The sequence below is a fragment of the Tachypleus tridentatus genome, chromosome 12, assembly GCF_004210375.1.
Source record: "Tachypleus tridentatus isolate NWPU-2018 chromosome 12, ASM421037v1, whole genome shotgun sequence".
In the NCBI taxonomy this organism is placed as follows: Eukaryota; Metazoa; Arthropoda; class Merostomata; order Xiphosura; family Limulidae; genus Tachypleus; species Tachypleus tridentatus.
The window spans coordinates 3,525,547-3,545,507 of NC_134836.1; the positions used below are offsets into that span (position 1 = coordinate 3,525,547).

General features: G+C 32.5%; 1 protein-coding gene across 6 annotated transcripts; it reads right to left on the reverse strand.

The window, feature by feature from the left end:
• Positions 1-530: 530 nt before the first annotated feature.
• Positions 531-18,318, reverse strand: Csas (CMP-sialic acid synthase). Of its 6 annotated transcripts, none has more exons than XM_076470060.1 (5): positions 18,171-18,318; positions 14,011-14,163; positions 12,402-12,554; positions 2,148-2,286; positions 531-735 (listed from the first exon to the last, which is right to left on the reverse strand). In XM_076470060.1, the coding sequence occupies exons 1-5, from the start codon at positions 18,184-18,186 to the stop codon at positions 615-617; spliced, it is 582 nt and encodes a 193-aa protein (XP_076326175.1). In that variant the 5' UTR covers positions 18,187-18,318; the 3' UTR covers positions 531-614. The 6 variants fall into 6 exon arrangements, with proteins under 6 accessions (XP_076326175.1, XP_076326173.1, XP_076326172.1 ...); XM_076470058.1 differs by having other exon boundaries at positions 14,011-14,193; positions 18,171-18,300; XM_076470057.1 differs by lacking the exon at positions 18,171-18,318 and adding an exon at positions 17,441-17,826.
• Between the last annotated feature and the right edge of the window lie 1,643 nt (positions 18,319-19,961).

Below are 19,961 nucleotides of genomic sequence, written 5' to 3' on the forward strand. Positions count from 1 at the left end.
TATGTGTTATAACATGACGTAGTAAAATCTTATTGGAACGCACGCTTGTCATGGTAAATTAGAGAACTATATGTTATAATGTGACGTGGTAAAATCTTATTGTATGCACGCTTATCGTGGTAAATATGGAGACTGGATGGCATAATGTAACATAGTAAAAACCTGACTTATAAAATATTTAAAATTTTAAAAATATAAATCGTGGTTATGACGATGACAAACATGACGATCATGAAATAGATATTTTTTTTACTTTCCTTTTTTTTTACTTTTACGTTCTCAAAGGTCAGCATCTCGCGCAAATAAAAATCATACTGATTATATTGTTGTAAAAGCAACTCTTCTTTTACAAACGTCCAGTCATCGCAGCATAATACAATTGTGGTAAAAATCTTAAGTTGAATACTAAATAATGAAAAATATTTTAGGAGTTAAAAATGCGTTGAAAGAATCAGTATAGGGAAAGGTGTATGGAAACCTATATAGAATTTAAACTAAGACGATACTAAAAAAAGATACAAAAATAAAAATGATTTATAAAACTTTGTTGGATTTATTTCTGTAAGTTTTTTCACAGTTATGTATATAAATATTCTTTAAAAATGCATCATTCATCAAGATGTTCCATAATCTCCATAGTAACCGAAAAATTTGACTTGGTGTTCTGCCATCATCCAGTCAAATTCTGAATCTATTTCTATACATAATTCAGCCGGAAGCTCAACATAACCACACCTGTCGTAATACAAAATATATATATGTATATAACTGACACTTAAAGGTTTTTCATATCTACTTGTAATGCAAACTATTGAATAAAACACTACATGAAGTGACTTATTTAATTTTAGTACGTTTTATGTCTTCTCAGAGTAATATAGCTCTATGATTAGAGCTGATGATATATTATTGTAACAACAGTATAAACTCGTCAAGAATCATCACAAAGTTTATTCTAGTTAATGCCAAGGTTCTCTAATAGTTATACACTAAAAATGTGTTTAGTTTCTACATTAGATATGTAAGTATTATAGTGTTATTACGGTAACACTGCAACTGCCGAAGTTATATTCAGTAAATATGTAACACTTTTCCTTCCAATAGTGAAAGACTGCAATGTATTTAAAATTTAATACATTCTTCATGACGATTAGCATATGCAATAAAAAGCAATGAAACTAGATACTATTACCAATATTGGAATGGATAAAACTAAAAGAAAAATCACAAAGGAAAAAGGATGTAGCTTGGCTATGCTCTTAGATTATTCAATGAAACAAATTAACAGGTATGCAAAAATTACGAACTCTGACAATCAAATGTTTAAGTAAAAAGCACGAGTTTTCTTTAAGTTTAGACTGAGCTGAAATGAGTTTAAATGTTATATATCTTTCGCTGCTTGTCCTTTTGTTGTTCTTGAATCAACGGTAAAATTTCACTTCAAGTACGTTTTTTATACTGAAAAATAACCTATATAAAAGTGACGAATTTTCTTTCAAAAGTCATTTTTTATAACTTTATAATAAAATTCATAATGAGTATATTGAAAGAATTTGTAAGAATGGATGAAATTAATACTTTGGCATTATTTAACAGAACATTTATTTCAATTTCTAGAGGTGAAAAAGTAAATCAGCATGTCTCCTTTCACTGTTATTTTTATTAGTTTTTATTCTCTAGAAAAATTTGTTCGGATATTTTCCAGGTATATTCACCGAGGACGAATTTCAGCGCAAATCCGCGATAGCCTCAAATATCATGTTTTCTTTAATGAAAATTTAAATATTAAAAGGAAGGAGATATTTAGAAATTTCATTTGCCCAATCATTTTCTATTATGTCGTTTCGACTTAACTATCCAACGATCACTAAAACACTTATGCCTAGGTAAGATATAGGGGAATATGCTGATTAATATTCTGAAAGCTTGAAATTTAAAATTTTATAGCTTGTATAAGTATCTTAGTACCATAAGTCTTGATAATTGATATTAGAATTTGAAATGGTGTGGGAAATATATCTCATATCTCATAAAACCTCAATAACATAATAACTATAGTTTCAAAAATTATAAATCTAAAAACATTTGCTCGAGCAATTGCTCTCTTTTTTGGCCATCTTTTAAAATTTTAGAAACTGATTACTAACCTTCTTCCCTGCAACATACCACTCATAACCAAATAACGTCGAACGAAATAGAAATGTCCACTTTCAACTAATTCTCCTGGCCAATCTTGACGGCGAGGCCTCTTGGCTGGATCAAAATTCAAAGCTTTTGTGTTGCCACCTATTAGATTAAATTTATGTGTATAGATTTATGAAAGTAGTTGGGGCCATATTTCAACATCCAAAGCATGTCACCTCAATGGGGAGTATGTCATGAAAGATGAAGACGTCATAGTTTTATAGCTTGCCACTAGACAGCGACACAGTTCGTGAACCTCATTTGTGATGTCATCGATAATGTTATAGTATCAAATTTTGTTAACCTCCATGATGCCAAAATTTATCACAAGAGGGCGGGTCGTCAGTGATACGTTGTCGAATGCTCAAATGTAACCAAGAAAGTCATTGTATATGTAGATTGAATATAGGTATATGAGAGGGAAACTCAATATTTGTCTGTTACTTTTACTAGCCTGAAACCTTGAACGTGTCGTTAAACACTCAGCCCCTAATTTTTTCTTAAAAAATGGTAAACATCAGTTTACCATCCAACAAGATCAATGATAGCAAAACTGTTGTTTCAAAGTGTCTTCCTTCTCTACGAGTAACCATTTATTCTTTAATATAAAAACTTATTTCATTTGTGCTAGTTGTAAATATCAAAGATTGTTATGCTGTCAGAGGACTTTGACTCTCAGATAAAAAATTGCCCATATTGTAAGATGGGCGGTACTGATATTTCTGTATGAGCCAAAATGATTACACCTTCAAGAAGTTAGATAATGTTTGTAACGTTGTGTGTTATGTTTAAAGGACAAATGTGTGAGTTCTAGATCAAAACCAGAAAATAGTAACCTAGAAATACAAAATAACTTCCTATTGAACCACCAAATATCGTGAACGTACATTTAGCTTTCTGTAATATTATATAGAATGTAAGGTTATAGAGATTAATTTTGATACAAAAATACTGTCAGAGTTAAGGTATAGTGGACATGCAGTTTCCAAATGTTTTGTATAGTTTCTAAAATAAATAAACTTTGATTACTTGCTCCTTATGTTTCATTTACGGTAATTAATAACACTGCACAACAAAGTTTTTGCTTCTTGAGCACTGTTGGGCGTTCCTTATAAATTTTTTGGCTGCTGATCACGAAAATCACATCCAAGTTTGCCCGTCACGGTGAAAGGTTTCACCAGGACATTGCTACAATGGAAAAACGATGTAAGGGCAACTGGAATCTGTCAATGCTTGCCGACTACTGTTGGACACTGCAACGTGATGCACCGGACATTGAATACAAACGAAAATCGGGAGCAAAACACTTTTAATTATGTTGAACTTAATAGTGTATTAGAAACATAAACGCAATTAAATACGTAATTGCCGGTAAACAGTTAACTGTCTATTTTTAAGAGTTCCTATGTGATGAAGCAAAACCAAAACTATATTTGTGCATACCCATTAGGTACCTGTCACAATCAGCAAAAGCTTCTTAGGAAGCAAAACTTTTCAAAAAAATTGTTGTGCAGTGTAATCTACTTGAACAAATATGTATGGCAGTACGATTACTTTGAGGTGTATGTCAGTATTTTATAAACTAAGAAGTTTTCTTAAATAACATTAGTATATCTTGAAGTATTGTTGACGAATGTTTCAGTGAGCTTGTTAAATACGTGATTTTACATACATATAAAACTACATCAAATAAAGGTTTGTCAAAAACTAATATTCATGGTGTGTAATTTAACCAAACAACTAAGCTTGATATTTATTTATAACCCAAGAAATTTTCGTAAATATTATCCCAGTCTATGTTGAAGTTTTGTAAACAAATGTTTCAATGTATGTAATAACTTAAATACAAGATTTTACTTACGCACACTAAAGATAGTATACTAGTAGATGTAGAGAAATGAGTTCAGTGCAGGAAACTCACAGAACTCTGCTTTGTAACTGATAATTTTATACATTTGATAAAGTGTAAATGAATAATTAATTCATGTTACGGTAACAGTTTTAGAGTTCACGTGAGGTAATATAACTGTTTCGAAATAGTTAACTAATAATAACTTGAATTATATGTAAATGTTCTTTAAGGATTGGCCCAGCATGGCCAGGTGGTTAAAGGCACTCGACTCGTAATCCGAGGATCGCGGATTCGAATCCCCGTCACACCAAACATGCTCGCTCTTTCAGCCGTGGGGGCGTTATTATGTGACGGTTAATCCCACTATTTGTTGGTAAAAGAGTAGCCCAAGAGTTAGGGACAGCCAGCGCAGATAGCCCTCGTGTAGCTTTGCGCGAAATTCAAAACAAACCAAACCAATCTTTAAGGATTATGACTGTCAACTCTGATTTGTGAACGAGTTTATCAACAAAAAATTAACTCTGTTACTACATAGTGTATAATTAAACATCATACATATCATAAATTAGAACTGAACTGGTATTTCATTCTGACAACTATTCTAAGCCGACCGATACAGTCTGAACTTCTGACCATTTGATGTATGTTGAACACAGTATGCAATAATCGTACACTGAATGAACAACTTGTTTGGATTTTAAACAGGATGCATCTTTAAAATGTGAAGAAACAGATATCTAATTTTCTTGTCTTTTATCTTAAGAAGCTTGAAAGATACGAAAACATAATTTTTACTTTGTCTGTTCATTTTGTAGAAATGAATGCAATACTTGTTTTTTTTCAGTCGAAGTATCGGTCAAAACACAGACTCAGTTAGTAGTGTTACATCATTACTTATGGTACTTACGTTCTGATGCGACTTTCCAGCTAATACTACTTTGAGAGATTTACTATTATATGTCTGTTTTAATATCGATGTTTGTTTAAGATATATTTAGAAATGTACATAACTTATACGTTTAAATTTATATTGCAAAACTCCCGTACATTCATTAAACTTGTAGAATATTTTTAAGAGTAAGAATTAACAATACATGTGTACTCCTTGATGACGAGAAACCAACTTGAAATAAAAATATATTTCAGAATAGCTGGTATGGGTATTTGCAAACTTTCTCTTTGTTAATTTGAAGATGGCCTAAGAAGGTCGAAACGTTGTTCTCTGCTTATCAATAAAAGTGTAAATACCCATACCAGCTGTTCTGAGATACAGTACGTGTGTACATAAATACTGGTGTATCGTCAATATTTTTGCATAAACTAAAATTTCGAGAAATTCTCCTCATGCTTATAAGACCTGGAATGGCCAGGTGGTTAAGGCGCTCGACTCTCAATATGTTGGTCACGGGTTCGAATCACCGTCTTACCAAACATGCTCACCCTTTCAGCTGTGTTGGCATTATAATGTGATGGTCAATCCCACTGCATTGGTAAAAGAGTAACCCAAAAGTTGGCGGTGGGTGGTGATGACTAGGTGCTTTCGCTCTAGTCTTTTTCTACTAAATTAGGGGCGGCTAGCACAAATAGCCCTCGTGTAGCTTTGCGTGAAATTTAGTTTAGAAATATAGTCAGGAAGCTATGAGCCTCAGAAACTATAACTGTGATTATTATAACGCTTTCAATCGGGAAGTTTAGATATTTGACCAAGAACATTTATATATTTAGAATACTACAAACCATTTAACTTTGGCGAATTCACATTATACATTGTATTTTTATGAAAATATTATATAACTTCAGTGGTGGAAAAATTTGGCGTGTTGCTAGCGATGAAAGAAGACTATAGAGATACCTAGCTCTCTGTTAAGCAAATGGTATCTATATCAACTCGAAATTAATTTGCTCATCGTGAACCTTTGAAAATATGTCAATGAAGTTCCACTTCATATAAATGATTCAATATTGTTTACAAAACTTTTGTAATTATTTGTAAATTATGCTACTGCTTGCTTTTGTATCAAAATATATGCGTATTAAAAAAAAAGAAAAGTGTGAAAATCAGTCTTGTTGGCAAGTATCATATATTAGATATATATCAACATTTATTTAACTTACAAATATAAATTATCATTTAACTCAGTGTCAGGCCATTCAAAATTTAAAATGCTATATAATAAACTGGAGGCATATCTGGGTTAAATTACGATACATGATACTATAAACTAGGTATTGATCAACATATGACTAAGGAACAAGGGTCAAAGCACTGGTCACTCTTTGGTTCTCTTCTTAGAAAATTCCTTTGTTCTATATGTATGCATGTGTGTAAAATAATAAACAAAAATAGATAAAGCCATGGGTTATGACTGTATTCTTTGAAGAATATTTTCTAAATATTCAATCATGTGATCAGCATCTCTGAACAAATCACTTTGGTGAGTATCCAGTTTGATTTGTTTATGAAAATGTATTTTATTTATGTAGTCATGTGATTGAACATTAAATACTTCACTGGGCCATTGGTGTTTTCCAAAATAAGCATAATGTATTTCAAATGAGTATTTGAATGGAAGGTAAAGGCTATTCTTCTTCTAAATGAAAAAATTTTGTTTAAATGTATGAAAAGTTAAAGGTCTTTTTCAGGACCATCACATTATAAAAAAGAGAAAGTTAAAATTGCACATGTCACCTTTATCAATGAAAATTTTCTCACTTTTTATACTTAAAGTAAAAATCACCATTATTTATTGTCTGACTTTTTTAAGGTTTATATTCTTAGTGAGATCAACTTTGTTAATACTATTTATGACTATGAAGTATGATAATAGAATATTTGGTTTGCTTGTCATTCTGTAGAAATGATCACATTACTTGATTTTTCTCTCAAGTAGTAGTTGTGTCGGGCACAGTACATGATAACTGATGCTAACAGAAATGTCTCAAATACACAATTGTACATGATAACTGATGCTAACAGAAATGTCTCAAATACACAATTAATGTGTAGGATCACTGTGTAATGAACTTACACAAACAGCAAAACTGCTTTATCATTGATAACTACATTTTAGAAATATACAGTTTAGTTAAATACAATTTTTGTATTTAACAAATATGAGTCATTACATATTTACAGTTTTCTGAAGTGAACCATGTATTTTAAGTTTATTGTAAATACATAGATAACAACAGTATGTTATAATTTACTTTTATTTTAATAGAAGATCAAACAAAAGTGTTTATATGTTACAAATAAATAACAATAAAGATCATGCTATACATCAGTGTTTACTCTCTCTTAACTTCAGTTTGAGATCATGTGATGAATCGATTTTTCATTTTAAAAACTATTATAATGGGACTGAAATACTCTAATAATTATGTAATAATCATATGCTGAGTAATAAAATAAATATTTACAATAATAATTACAGTAAGTGATGTTTTGTTAGAGGTGGATAATAATATATGGCAAACATTGCATTGTATAATTCATGTTACCAAAGACTTTAATCACCTGTACCAGCTAGCCAGTTTGATTGTGTTTTGTCAAAGAGATGTGGTCAACTCAGAATTGGCCTTTGTTTTATTAACCAAACTTGTCTGACCTACAATGTGTCAGACTTTATAAACTATGTGTTAAGGGTTTGTGATGTCAGTATACCCAAAGTACTGCAAAAGAAAGCTTGACATTTGATCATATGTTGTCACAATCCTTTCTTCTGACAGTAATCCTCTATATGCATGTTCTGGTTTGATATCAGATGCTATTATGTTAGTTTTGTGAACTTACAGAAAATGATGAAACATGTACAATCAACCAAATCTAAGTAACTTGTTTATGTGCAATTTCCTGGTAGTGTCTGAACATTAGAGTCTGAAAATTCTGGTATTTTAAATAATAATCATCCTTTGTTGTATTTAGTTGAAGGGGTATTATTGCTTATAATATATGATTTGTGGAAGTGAAACAGTAAGTACCCAACAGAATATTTTCTGAAAGAAGTTATATGATCTATACTTTTACATGACTTCTGTTCGTTTTCCAGTAATCAATGGCTATATAGAAAACGGATGGATACACTGTATGTCATTTATTATTTTTAGTATAGACGTTAAAATATGCAAAATGATAGTTTTAATATAATTATATCTAGACACTGATGATGTGTAGAAGTACCATCACAACATATTTGTTAAAATCTTACAGGCAGTTGTTAAAATAACTAGTAATCAAATATATACATACGTAAAAGTACACCTTTGTAAAACATGAGACACAGTATCGTGTGTAAAATATTATGTCAAGTTATAAGTTCAAATTAGTAAAAGTGTTATTACATAAGAAATATTTTATTTAGTGTAAATTGTTGTATAAAGTTAAATTAGTAAATGTATCAGTTTTAATTATTGTATGATATCATCCTTTCTAGAGCAATTTAAATCTATAGTTATGTATCATGGCCACCTGACATGGTGATCTAGCAACATGTTATCTGTTTCATGGATGGTCTAGCTATACGTTCTGATTTGTTAAAATAGACAGTTATTAAAATAATGGTAATTAATTGATGTTTCATGTAAATATATCCTTAGCAAAAATGAATGTAAATCAGATTTCAAAATTGAAAAATAAAAATAACTAAAAATTGTGTTAAGAATTTAATATATTTATGTTACTGAAAACCTTTACTCACTTGATTTAGTAAGATAGTCCTTTCAGGACACAAAATGTAATTAACTAATAAATTAATACTGAAAATCTTTAAACACTTGTTTGAATAAGTTTTAATTATTCTATTGTCCTTGTAACATTAAATAAATGCGAGCAAATGTAATGTCCTTTTTAGGACTTGACTTAATTATGTTTTAATTAACTAAGGAATTAGTGCTAAGAGTCTCTTCATATAATTATTTGATGAATTAGTTATAAATGATTTAATTATTTAGTGTATGTGCGTGTTTTTTTTTACAGCAAAGTCACATCGGGCTATCTGCTGTGTCCATCTAGGGAAACCAAACTCCTGATTATAGACTTGCCGTTGTCCCAGCGGGACACTAATTATTTAGTGTTTAGCATCTTTTTTTTTTACAATGATTATAAATTTGTTATTGAATTAGTGTTAAGTGTCCTAAAAAACGATTTAATTATAAATAATTTAATTTTTAATTAGTGGTTAATTGTAGACATGTATTGTATGAGTCATGGCAGCCTAATAATTCATCCTCTACTTCGTGGTACTATTATGTACTCGTACATAATAGCAGCCTAACAGTGTGCCCTTTGGTGACAACTGAGGCTGAAATGCTGTAGCCTTCTCTGGTGGCAACTTGCATCTTTGATGACGTAGTCCCCCAATTCCCGTTAAAGCGGTATGCTTTGGATGTTGAGGTAGGACCCTAACTACTTATGAAGCCATCCATTAGTGTCAATGATTTGATGATTTGTAATTTTTCAATCTATTCGTAAAAAGTTACCGTTATATTTTGCTACATAACCAAAATAACCCGTATAAAAACTAATAGATTACCGAGCTACGTCAACAGTAACGAAAATATTATATTAAATGGGCAAGAACTTATTGACGAAAAGGGTAAGGCGCTTCTGAAGCATCCTAAGACAAGCTTTGAGAAGGGTGGGATGAGAGAGAGAGACTGTAAAGATGAGGGTTAGTTACCTCTGGTACATATAGGGTAGAAAGCCATAAAAAGCAAACACGTCCTCTTATATTCCTATTCAATTGGGTTTATAAACACTTTTAAAATAAAAAACTAAACAATGAATGTTTACGAATTAGGACTTAAAATAGTACATCATAATTATTACTGATATTGTTTTTGTAAATGCCCGCAAGTCCCTATACGCCTAACATTTAAAAACTGGAGTTTTTTTGTCCTTTTTTTCCTGATAATCATGCAACCATGAAATAAGGCACATTTTTAGTAAAGCATGACAATTATTTATGACTTACAGAAAGTGCACTTTGGAAGCATAAAAACGGCCATGGCCCCTTTTATACATCACTGATAAACATGTTATTCAGCTAGTATGAGCTCATGTGTAAAAATCGTTTAACGCCAGAGGATATTGTTTTACCATCTTCTCAGAAGGTTTCAGATTGTTAAAGATAAAGGAACTGACAACATATATATATTATACTGTAGTTTTGTTTATTTTTAATTTACTTTATACTATATGTTTATCTCCAGTGTCTGTTTGTTAGATGAGACGTTTGAATATGCAGCCTCAACAACAGATATAATTTAACACCCAATAACAAGCATGCACTCAAAAGGAAAAACTAACACTGACTCCCTGTGATACACATGAATCTGGCAGTGACAAGCAGTGTTAACACAAGCTCATGAATATCTAACCATGGATTCCTATAATAAAACAAGAACTCGAAAGGAAGGTTCAAAATCGCCTCCCTCTAATATAAACTCATTAATAAGGTAGACCTAGATTTGTTTCCTATAATAAACGTGCATTAGTAAAGAAGACCTAAAATTATTTCCCATAATAAATAAACATTCATAAAGAATATTTAACAGTTACTTCGTATGTGAACACACTATTATTAAGAAAGAACTAACAAATTGCTCCTTATAACAAACATTTACTAGTACCAAAGGCTTAACGACAGCTCCCTCTAATAAACATGCAGTAATACGAAAGGCATTACAATTGCTTTCTCTGATAAAATGTACTAATAGGAAAGGCTTAGCAATGACTTGCTATAATTAACATGCTTTAACAAGGAAGATCTAACAATGGCTCCCTGTAATAAACATGTACTAAGAAGAAAAAACACGGCAATATTTATCTATAACTATTAATAAGTTAACAAAGGCTTCCTATAATAACGTACTAATAAATAAGACGTAATAATAAATCCTCATAACAAACATATACTAATAAGAACATACCTAACAACGGCTTTCTATAACACTATGTAAACACAGATTTTGTTCCTGGACAGTACGAGTTATTTCTTAATTGCTTGTATTGTAAAAGTACAGAAAATGGCCATTATTCCCTTCAAACATTGTTTTGTGACCTGGATAACGAAATTTAGAAATTAACCTATTTTCTATGTAAAAACGGGCAAATTTGCACATTTTCATTTACATAAAGTCTCAATAAAACCACATATAAATCAAGATTTACATGTATTTATACTAAAGTTATACAAAAATGAACCAAAATGTTTAGAAGCGAGTAGTTTTGAGAGATTTGCGACTGTAATGTAAATCAGTTTCACGTATCAGACCCCAAATATTGTCTCCCATCAGGTTTTCGTTATACGCTCCCAGGTCACAAAAGCAAAGTTTGAAGAGAAAAATGGGTCTTTTCCAGTTACTTTAGGCGCAAGCAACTGGGAAATAACACTTTCTGCCCAGGAACAAGAAAAAGTAAAAAAAAATTTGTTACATAGTATAATTAACCTGCACTAGCAAAGAAATCGTAACAATAGGTTCCTAAAATTAATAGGCAAAATAAATTAGGTCTTCCAGTGGCTTCCTATAATTACCATACTAAGAATAAAGTTCTAACAGTAGAACTAAAATTAACTAGTACTAATAAGCAAGATCTGTCAAGGATTCATAAAATTAACACGTACTAATAAAAGACTTATAAACAGCTTCCTACAACAAGCATGCACTGATAAGCGAGATATAAAAATGACTCCCTGTAACAAACATTCACTAGCAAGAAGAACCTAATGGCTTTCTATAATTAACATGTACTAATATGTAAGCTCTAATAATAATTTACTATAACAACCTTTTACGATTTATCACAATAACCTCTTTTTATAGCTAATAAATCAAAGTTCATTATAAACACCAAGTACGTAGTATATCAGTGTTCCATAACCTTTCACAAAGTTCAGTACAGTCTGTCAAGTTGAAAAAAAAAAAAATGATAGAAAATTGTATGTATACTCACACACACACACACACACACACACACACATTGTTTGTATACGAGTATGAAAGGATCTTTCCTGATGTTGCTTATGGTATCATTAGTCTAAACAAACACCTAACTATCTGTGTTGACTAATGATACTATGAGGAGATTGGAGGAGGGAGTTGTATAAAGGATATCCTAATTCACTTTCATTAATGATTTTGTATCTACAACTAAGACTATATAAACTTTAGTTGTTTAAAGCTGTGGTATTTAATATTAAATCTTGAGAATGATCGTATCGGTGATTGAAACACCGTATTGTTCTATAAACAATCACACTGACTGTAAAGCCGTAACTTATGAAGTAATGTTAAATATTGTTAATAATATTTAAATAACATATACGTTAGAAATAATTAGTGTATTTTCAACACAAATCTTAACCTTCGAAAACTTCGCTCCACCTCAGTTTACGCTGACGAGTGACCGAGAACACCGAATCGAAGCAGCTGTTTATGATCATCTCGTGGGCATTCTTTAAATAGTTCGGATGAATACACGGAGATGTACACTGCACTAACGCCACCACTGTAACTTCTGTAAGCACCAAATATCAAATAGTTTGTAAGTCCTTTATTTCCGACATTTAAGAAATGCATAGATATTTCAGTAAGTTCTAAGGACCAGAAGTTTTTAGATAATTACTAAATATTATTTTTCATAGACTATCCAAATTACTGATGTCGATAATTAATTTATTTTCAAAAATTGGAACCGTTTAAAATATATTTTAACATATATATTAGTCTATAATTCAAATTCCGCTTTAAGGTAAAACTTAATATGCAAAATCACGCATTTATAATTAAACATGCGGGGTTAGTTTGTAAAGAATCATACATCTAGTACATTTGTGCTAGGAGAAAAGTATCTAGTTTGCAGATGAAATGTATGAAGAAAGTGAAAAAGATTATTTCCAAAAAAAATGCAATAAAAAAGAAAACACTTTCATGTTTCATAATTGAAAGATGAAATTATTAGGGTACATTTCAAAATGTGATGTTTGTGCTTTGCGTCCTGCCACACGAAGCTTTGAATGTAACTTGCAGAAAGAATAATGAGTAGGAAAATTACTAATTTTTAAACACCCCAAACGGTGAAACACCAAAGAGCAACACAAAAAAGCATGCTTAGTAAATGATTAAAAAGCGTAAACCGTGTTGTAAAAATGATGTAACGGTTGATGGAGTAAGTGCTAATGATAATTAAGTTAACGATAGCTCAACCTCGACCATGTTCAGTGAATATAACTAAAATGTGTCAAACTGTTAAAAATTGTTAAAAATTCTTATTTGCTAGAATGTTATCCTTTACAACAGTAGCCTGATTTATGTGTAAACAGAAACAGGCCATGGTATAAGCAGTTGAGAACATGTAGCATTTATGAAAGCTGCTGTAAATAATGATCTGCAAATTAGATTTACAAACACAACCGTTATCCACCTTTCTTAATTGTAAGATCAGGAGAATTTTTTTTCATACATATTAACTCGTGATGAAACAAATGGTTAAAGAAATTGTTAATGTCTTATTTAAAAAAAAAAGAAAGAATGTTTATGATGTCATTAAATCCGCAATAGACTGTTTGTTTGTTTGTTTTGAAATTTCGCACAAAGCTACTCGAGGGCTATCTGTGCTAGCCGTCCCTAATTTAGCAGTGTAAGACTAGAGGGAAGGCAGCTAGTCATCACCACCCACCGCCAACTCTTGGGCTACTCTTTTACCAACGAATAGTGGGATTGACCGTAACATTATAACGCCCCCACGGCTGGGAGGGCGAGCATGTTTAACGCGACGCGGATGCGAACCCGCGACCCTCAGATTACGAGTCGCACGCCTAAACGCGCTTGGCCATGCCGGGCCATCCGCAATAGAACAGAAATCATTGACAGTGTGTAACCAGATTTAAACACTTTTAAAGTTTTTCAATCAATATGTTTAAGTTTAAACCAAAATAGTTTCAAGTGTATGAATAACAAAGTAACCTATCTACCTGGATGATAAGAAAGGAATTCTTGAACTGCTTCGACGGAGGTAGCACGATCCTGAGACGTACTTGGGGAACGCCAAAAAATACTTGCTCCCCAGTTGCTGGCTACTTCAGCAATATCATTATCATCAGTAGCTACCCACAGAGAATCGAATCCTGAGTAAGAGTACACACAAGACGCTTCAACTATACGGATACATTAAGAGTAAGAAAAAACAATGTCACAACAAATAGTAGATTATGTTGTTATAATTCTAAGAACATATAAGAAAAAGTGAAGAAGAAAGTATAACAAAATCTCCTTCGCACTACATATACTATATTCAATACCGAATGAGGCCTTTCTCTCAATATCAGGGCTCATCAGGCTGGGTGGGATACGACAGACAAAGTAGTAGGAGAAATAGTGCTAATATTATCAAATTGCATGAAAATCAACAGTTATGAAATAGCACAATGTTTAAGAACAAAAAGGGACCTCCATCTCGTCTGTCCCATCGTCTAAACTAAACCAAAACTTTTTTTTTTTAAATCTTAAAGCCAACCCTTTTCATTCATATAGTTATCAAGTTTTCTCTTATTTTATTAAATTTGCTGCCTTCATAACATCTGAAGACAACCTATTCCAGAGGCCAACCACCCTGTTGGAAAAATAAAACTGTCTTACCTAAAGGTGACTCCTACCTAGCCAAAATTTATATTGGTGTCTCACCGTTAAGTAAGAAAAAAAAGATGATGCATCAGCACTATCAATTCTCTTTACAATATTAAACATCTCAGTTATATTCATCTAACTCAAGAGAAAACAAGTTGACAAATCTTAAGCTCTCCTTATATGGCAGATCCTCAATCCCAGGCATTATTCTATATGGTAAGGAGCCCAAGACTGGACACCATATTCCAAATGTTGTCTAACCAGTGATCTGTTTGTTTTTGTTTTTAAATTTCGCGCAAAGCTACTCGAGGGCTATCTGCACTAGCCGTCCATAATTTAGCAGTGTAAGACTAGAGGGAAGGCAGCTAGTCATCACCACCCACCGCCAACTCTTGGGCTACTCTTTCACCAACGAATAGTGGGATTGACCGTCACATAATAACGCCCCCACGGCTGAAAAGACGAGCATGTTTGGTGCGACTGGAATGCGAACCCGCGACCCTCAGATTACGAGTCGCACGCCTTAACCCACCTGGCCATGCCGGGCCACCAGTGATCTACATAATGAAATTATAAACTCTTTAGACTTGACTTCAGTATTTCTGTAAATATAACCTAAAATCCTATTCGTCATACCACTAGCAAAAGTATACTGCTTCAATGGCTAAAGAGACTGATTCCTTTCTTTCATGACACTGTTAAGGTAATTCCCATCGAAATTATAATTATCATTCAAATTACGATAACCAACATGCAATATCTTGCATTCATTATAATTAAAACCCATGTAAAACAAAAAGAGCAAAGGTCCTAAGATTGAGCCCTTGTGACATTAATCCAGTTTGGCTGAGCTCCATATGTAACAACCCTCTGCTTTCTTCTATTCGATTAGCTATCTTATCCACACACCTAAAGAGATGATTTTTTATAAACCTTTTCTCTGACACTTTGTCAAAGACTTTATGAAAATACAGATACACCAAATCTACACTCTTATCCTCATTACATAAGCACTAACATTTTCAAAGAATGTCAAAAAGCTTGTACGGCAAGATTTTCACTTAGTGAAAAAATACTGGTTACCCAATAAAATTCTAAACTTTGTTAAATTACTTTGTAAAGCATTTTTATCATATTTACAACACGTTTTCCACAAATAACGTAAAACCAATAAGCCTATAATTACTAGGACAATGTTTATTACCTCCCTTAAAAACAGGAGTGACATTAACTTACTTCCAGTCCTTTGGCACCTGCCTTTTAATCAAGGATGTAGCAAACTTAGTAGCTAGCAGCTTACATATCCAGTCCCTAACCCTCGTAGAAATATCATCTGGTCAAGGAATCTTATCATTTTTTTTAAACTTCACAATCTTTCTTCACAACATCAGAATTAGTGCAACCATATTGCCGACCCTGTCTCCATCTCTCAACTGTTAAAGATGAGGAATAGTGCCTAAGTCTTCATAAGTTAAAAACCGAGAAAAAAGCAGAATTTAATAACCAAGCCATTTCACAATCATCGATACAATCCTTCTTTTATCATCCCTCAAGGGTCCTATCTCGATCCTAACAGTTTGTTTACCTTTAATGCACTTAAAAAGATCTTTACTGTCATGTTTTACATTTTCAGCTAGCCTTTTACATACATTCTTTTTGATGTCTTAATTTCCTCTTTTACCAACTTTCTCGATCTTCTATAATATTCTAAATTGTCCTCCAGCGGGCAGAGCACTCAGAGCCCATTGTATAGCTTTCTGCTAAACTCCAACCAATCTTCTAAATCTCCTAATCATATCAGTCAATTTAAATTTTTTAACTTTGTAATGCTTTTCTTTAATTTTACTCTGTTATATACTTTGCGCATCATTTTTTTTCTCGCAACTACCTTTTTCTTTCTATAAGGAATATTTTTATCTCGATTAAGTAGGTGAAATGTGATATTTATTGATTTTATATGAGTCATTTACCAATCAAAATTTGGATAAGAATTAATAAAACAGCTTTCTTTATTTATTTTAACGTCAATTCTTTATTCATTATCATATGATATGTATATAATCATAAAATATCATGACCTTTATGAGATATACGATATCGTTCCCTATTACTTCTTCAATGTTATTTTCATTAACGATTTTGATTAGAATCTTTAATTATTAAGTTTAACCACTTACTGTGGGTCTAACTACGACCATAAAGTTAGATCGGAGAGTCTTTTTAAACAACTTAAAAATAAGCCATAACAATAATTTCACAAATAGCGAATTTTGCTTAGAAGTACGTGAATGAGATTATGTACCTCCTTCTGTTGATGTCATTCAACACAGTATCCTAAAGCGTGTTTTCTTGATTCTACAGATTTACCTTCAATGATGCTTTAATTTTATCATAAATAGTTATAAGTCCATATTCATTTCACTGGGTCTTGGTGTGTTTATTGCCTTTATGACAACCTTAAATGAACAAATGATTGTTGCAACAGAATTTCATATTTAAGAAAATGTAATTTGAAATCCATGAAGTAAGCATTTAGAAACATATGTCACCATTTGAAACTATAGAATATGCAAGAAAACTGTTAAAACACTCGTAATAAAACGTGCAGTTCTCATGAAACCAAATATATACATATTCTTAGCCCCTCAATAACACAGCGGTAGACTTACAATGCTAGAAACCGGGTTTCGATATCCGTGGTGTGCAGAACACAGATAACCCATTGTGTAGCTTTGTGTTCAATTGCAAATCAGCAAAACAAACATATTCTCCACATACTTTTATAATCTTTCATCGGCCGTAACGCCCAAGCCAGGAGTGGAATTCCATTTAGAATGCGAATGTTTTTCCTGGGAAGCTCACTACTGTTTCCTCGTGCGAGAACTAAACCGGCTACATGCTCTTCCAGTGATGTGGCGTTTGTGATCATCGTTCAAACAAAAGAGATATCTCGAAAGTAATCTGCTTTATCAGTAACCGTCTCCTTTAATGTAGATTATGTGACAGCAGACATTTACGTACAGCTGAACAAGGGTAATACTTTTTGGAAAAAATTATTATAATACTGCAGTTATTCCAAACCGAAATTTCAACACCGCTTATTACGCAATATGTCTAAATTGGCGTCACCAAGTTATCGATCGATAAAAAGAACATTCTGCCATCTAGTGGCGGTGTATAACATAGGCGAAAATTGGACGCTTTCATGCAGCTAAAAATCAGATGAATTAAATCAAAGACAGATAAAATATAAATATAAACATCTGTTGTAAATTTTTAGAAAACTATCTCTGTAATGCAAGAACCATTTGCCCATCAATATATTCCTTTCCCCTTCCTGTACTTTACAAGAATTTGAACGCAGAATAAACCAGCTGCGAAACGGAATGTATTAGTGACACTTCGGTTTATATTATACTGGTCCTATTTACGAGGCATTCTACATATTAGCGCTCTTACCACATACTCTATTTTCGTACTTTTTGCAAATCTTTTATCAAATACTCACCAGATTTAAACCCCATCGAACATCTTTGGGACGAGCTGGACCGACTCTACCTCAGCTTGCAGCAGCTTTGCAGGCTGAGTGGACAGCCATTCCACAGGATGTGATTCGTCATCTCATCGCTTCCATGGGCAGGAGAAGCTAAGTAGTTATTGATGCTCACGGGGGGGGGGGGGGGGAAGGGGCATACTCGTTATTGACGTTGAGTGACGTTAAACTTCAACTAGTAAGCGTGGACTTCGCCTCTGTAGACTTTGGATGTTCAGCAGTGAATGTGCAAAGTTACACACATGTCATACAGAACTACCCGGACTAAACTTGTTAACAATTTGTCTCAAATTTTGCCTTTTGCGTTTCTTTTTTTGAAGAGTATATATTTGTAGCAATTGAATATTTTTGCGTTTTATACATTTTACGGTTGTTACTTTCCGATTATAGCTGTTTTGAGATTTATGATACATTATAGTCGTCATTAAATTTGCTTTAATTAATTGTGTGTACAAATGCGCCAGTTAACATCATCGTTGAAAAGTTTCTTCTGTACGATACAAGTTAAACCATGTAATTTGACATGAATTTTGATAATAGCAGTCTTGAAACTAATGACTACAAATCATCTTGACCTACCGTTGAGATATGAAACTTACTTGGATAACATTAAAATTCTGTTTCATTAACCTAGTTCAGCTAATGAGAGATATATAGCTCCAAAATCCATTCTTTGTTGGCTATGGAATGGTATTTGGTGTTATTCAATTTCAGTAAACATATATTTCATATTTTATTTAAACAACAGTTTTATCGAGCACATAATCACAACTCTTACTGCAATATCTCACTAAACTGAACCTTATTATTATTATTGTAAAATAGCATGACAATAATTGTGTCAAATAAATTTAAAATAAGATTTTGTCACACTGTGGCTAAGAGTTACTGTTTATGGACACAATATTTTGCACTCACTGTCCCATCAGTAAGCATACACAGGCATACCTCTCCTTGTCATCTGATCATCAGATACTAGACTAGTCCTCACTGCACCCAACATCTCACATATTTTTTGCATGTTGACATATTATGATTTCTATACCTCTCTCAATATTTTTAATCTGTTCTTATCGCTACTGATACTGTTGATCCATCTGCTAACTTGAGCTAACCATTAGTCATTCACTGATCAATCATAGAATTAACACTTGTGATTAATCTGACATTTTCTTGATCCTGTTTCTTTTGGCAGTAGCATTCAAGGTGCCAGTCACTTTTTTCTTGTTTCTTACCAGCACTATCTTTGTAAATAGCTCCAGCTGCTTCATACTGAGATTTTTGCTGTTGCTTGCTGGTAATAGACATGTATTCCTTTGCAATGTGTTCTATTTAACCTCCTGTCACTTTGGTATATTCTTGCTTTTGTCCAGCTATAACTGAATGTTTTTGAGCTTGCCAGTTATACTCCCCTCCGTGTGCTTCCACATATTTTATTATATTGTTTTGCTAACTCAGTCATCTCCTCCACATCTTTTGATGCTCTCTCCTTTAGGAACAGTGACTTGTCAGTTGAACATATGATCATGAACTGCTCCTGTACTAATAAGTCTGCCAATCAGTCAAAACTATTGCCACAGACTTATCACAACCTGAAATAAAGTTTCTCCTGTGTCAGATTTGACTTCTCTAAACTTCTGGCAAAAATATTCTTCAGTAAATTCATATTGTTTCAGCTAAGACATTTTTAACTTGTCCATAACATCTTCTCATATCATGCATGGCAAGACTTGTAGGCCTTTTCCT

Bases quoted from the DNA above. Each gene is read 5' to 3' on its own strand.
- Csas (XM_076470056.1), bottom strand. From the start codon at position 17,591: ATGATCACAAACGCCACATCACTGGAAGAGCATGTAGCCGGTTTAGTT. The intron at 12,555-14,010 runs GTAGATAGGTTA...TGGTGCTTACAG, and splicing joins ATTCCTTTCTTATCATCCAG to AAGTTACAGTGGTGGCGTTA. The intron at 2,287-12,401 runs GTTAAGATTTGT...TTAATCTAATAG, and splicing joins GTGGAGCGAAGTTTTCGAAG to GTGGCAACACAAAAGCTTTG.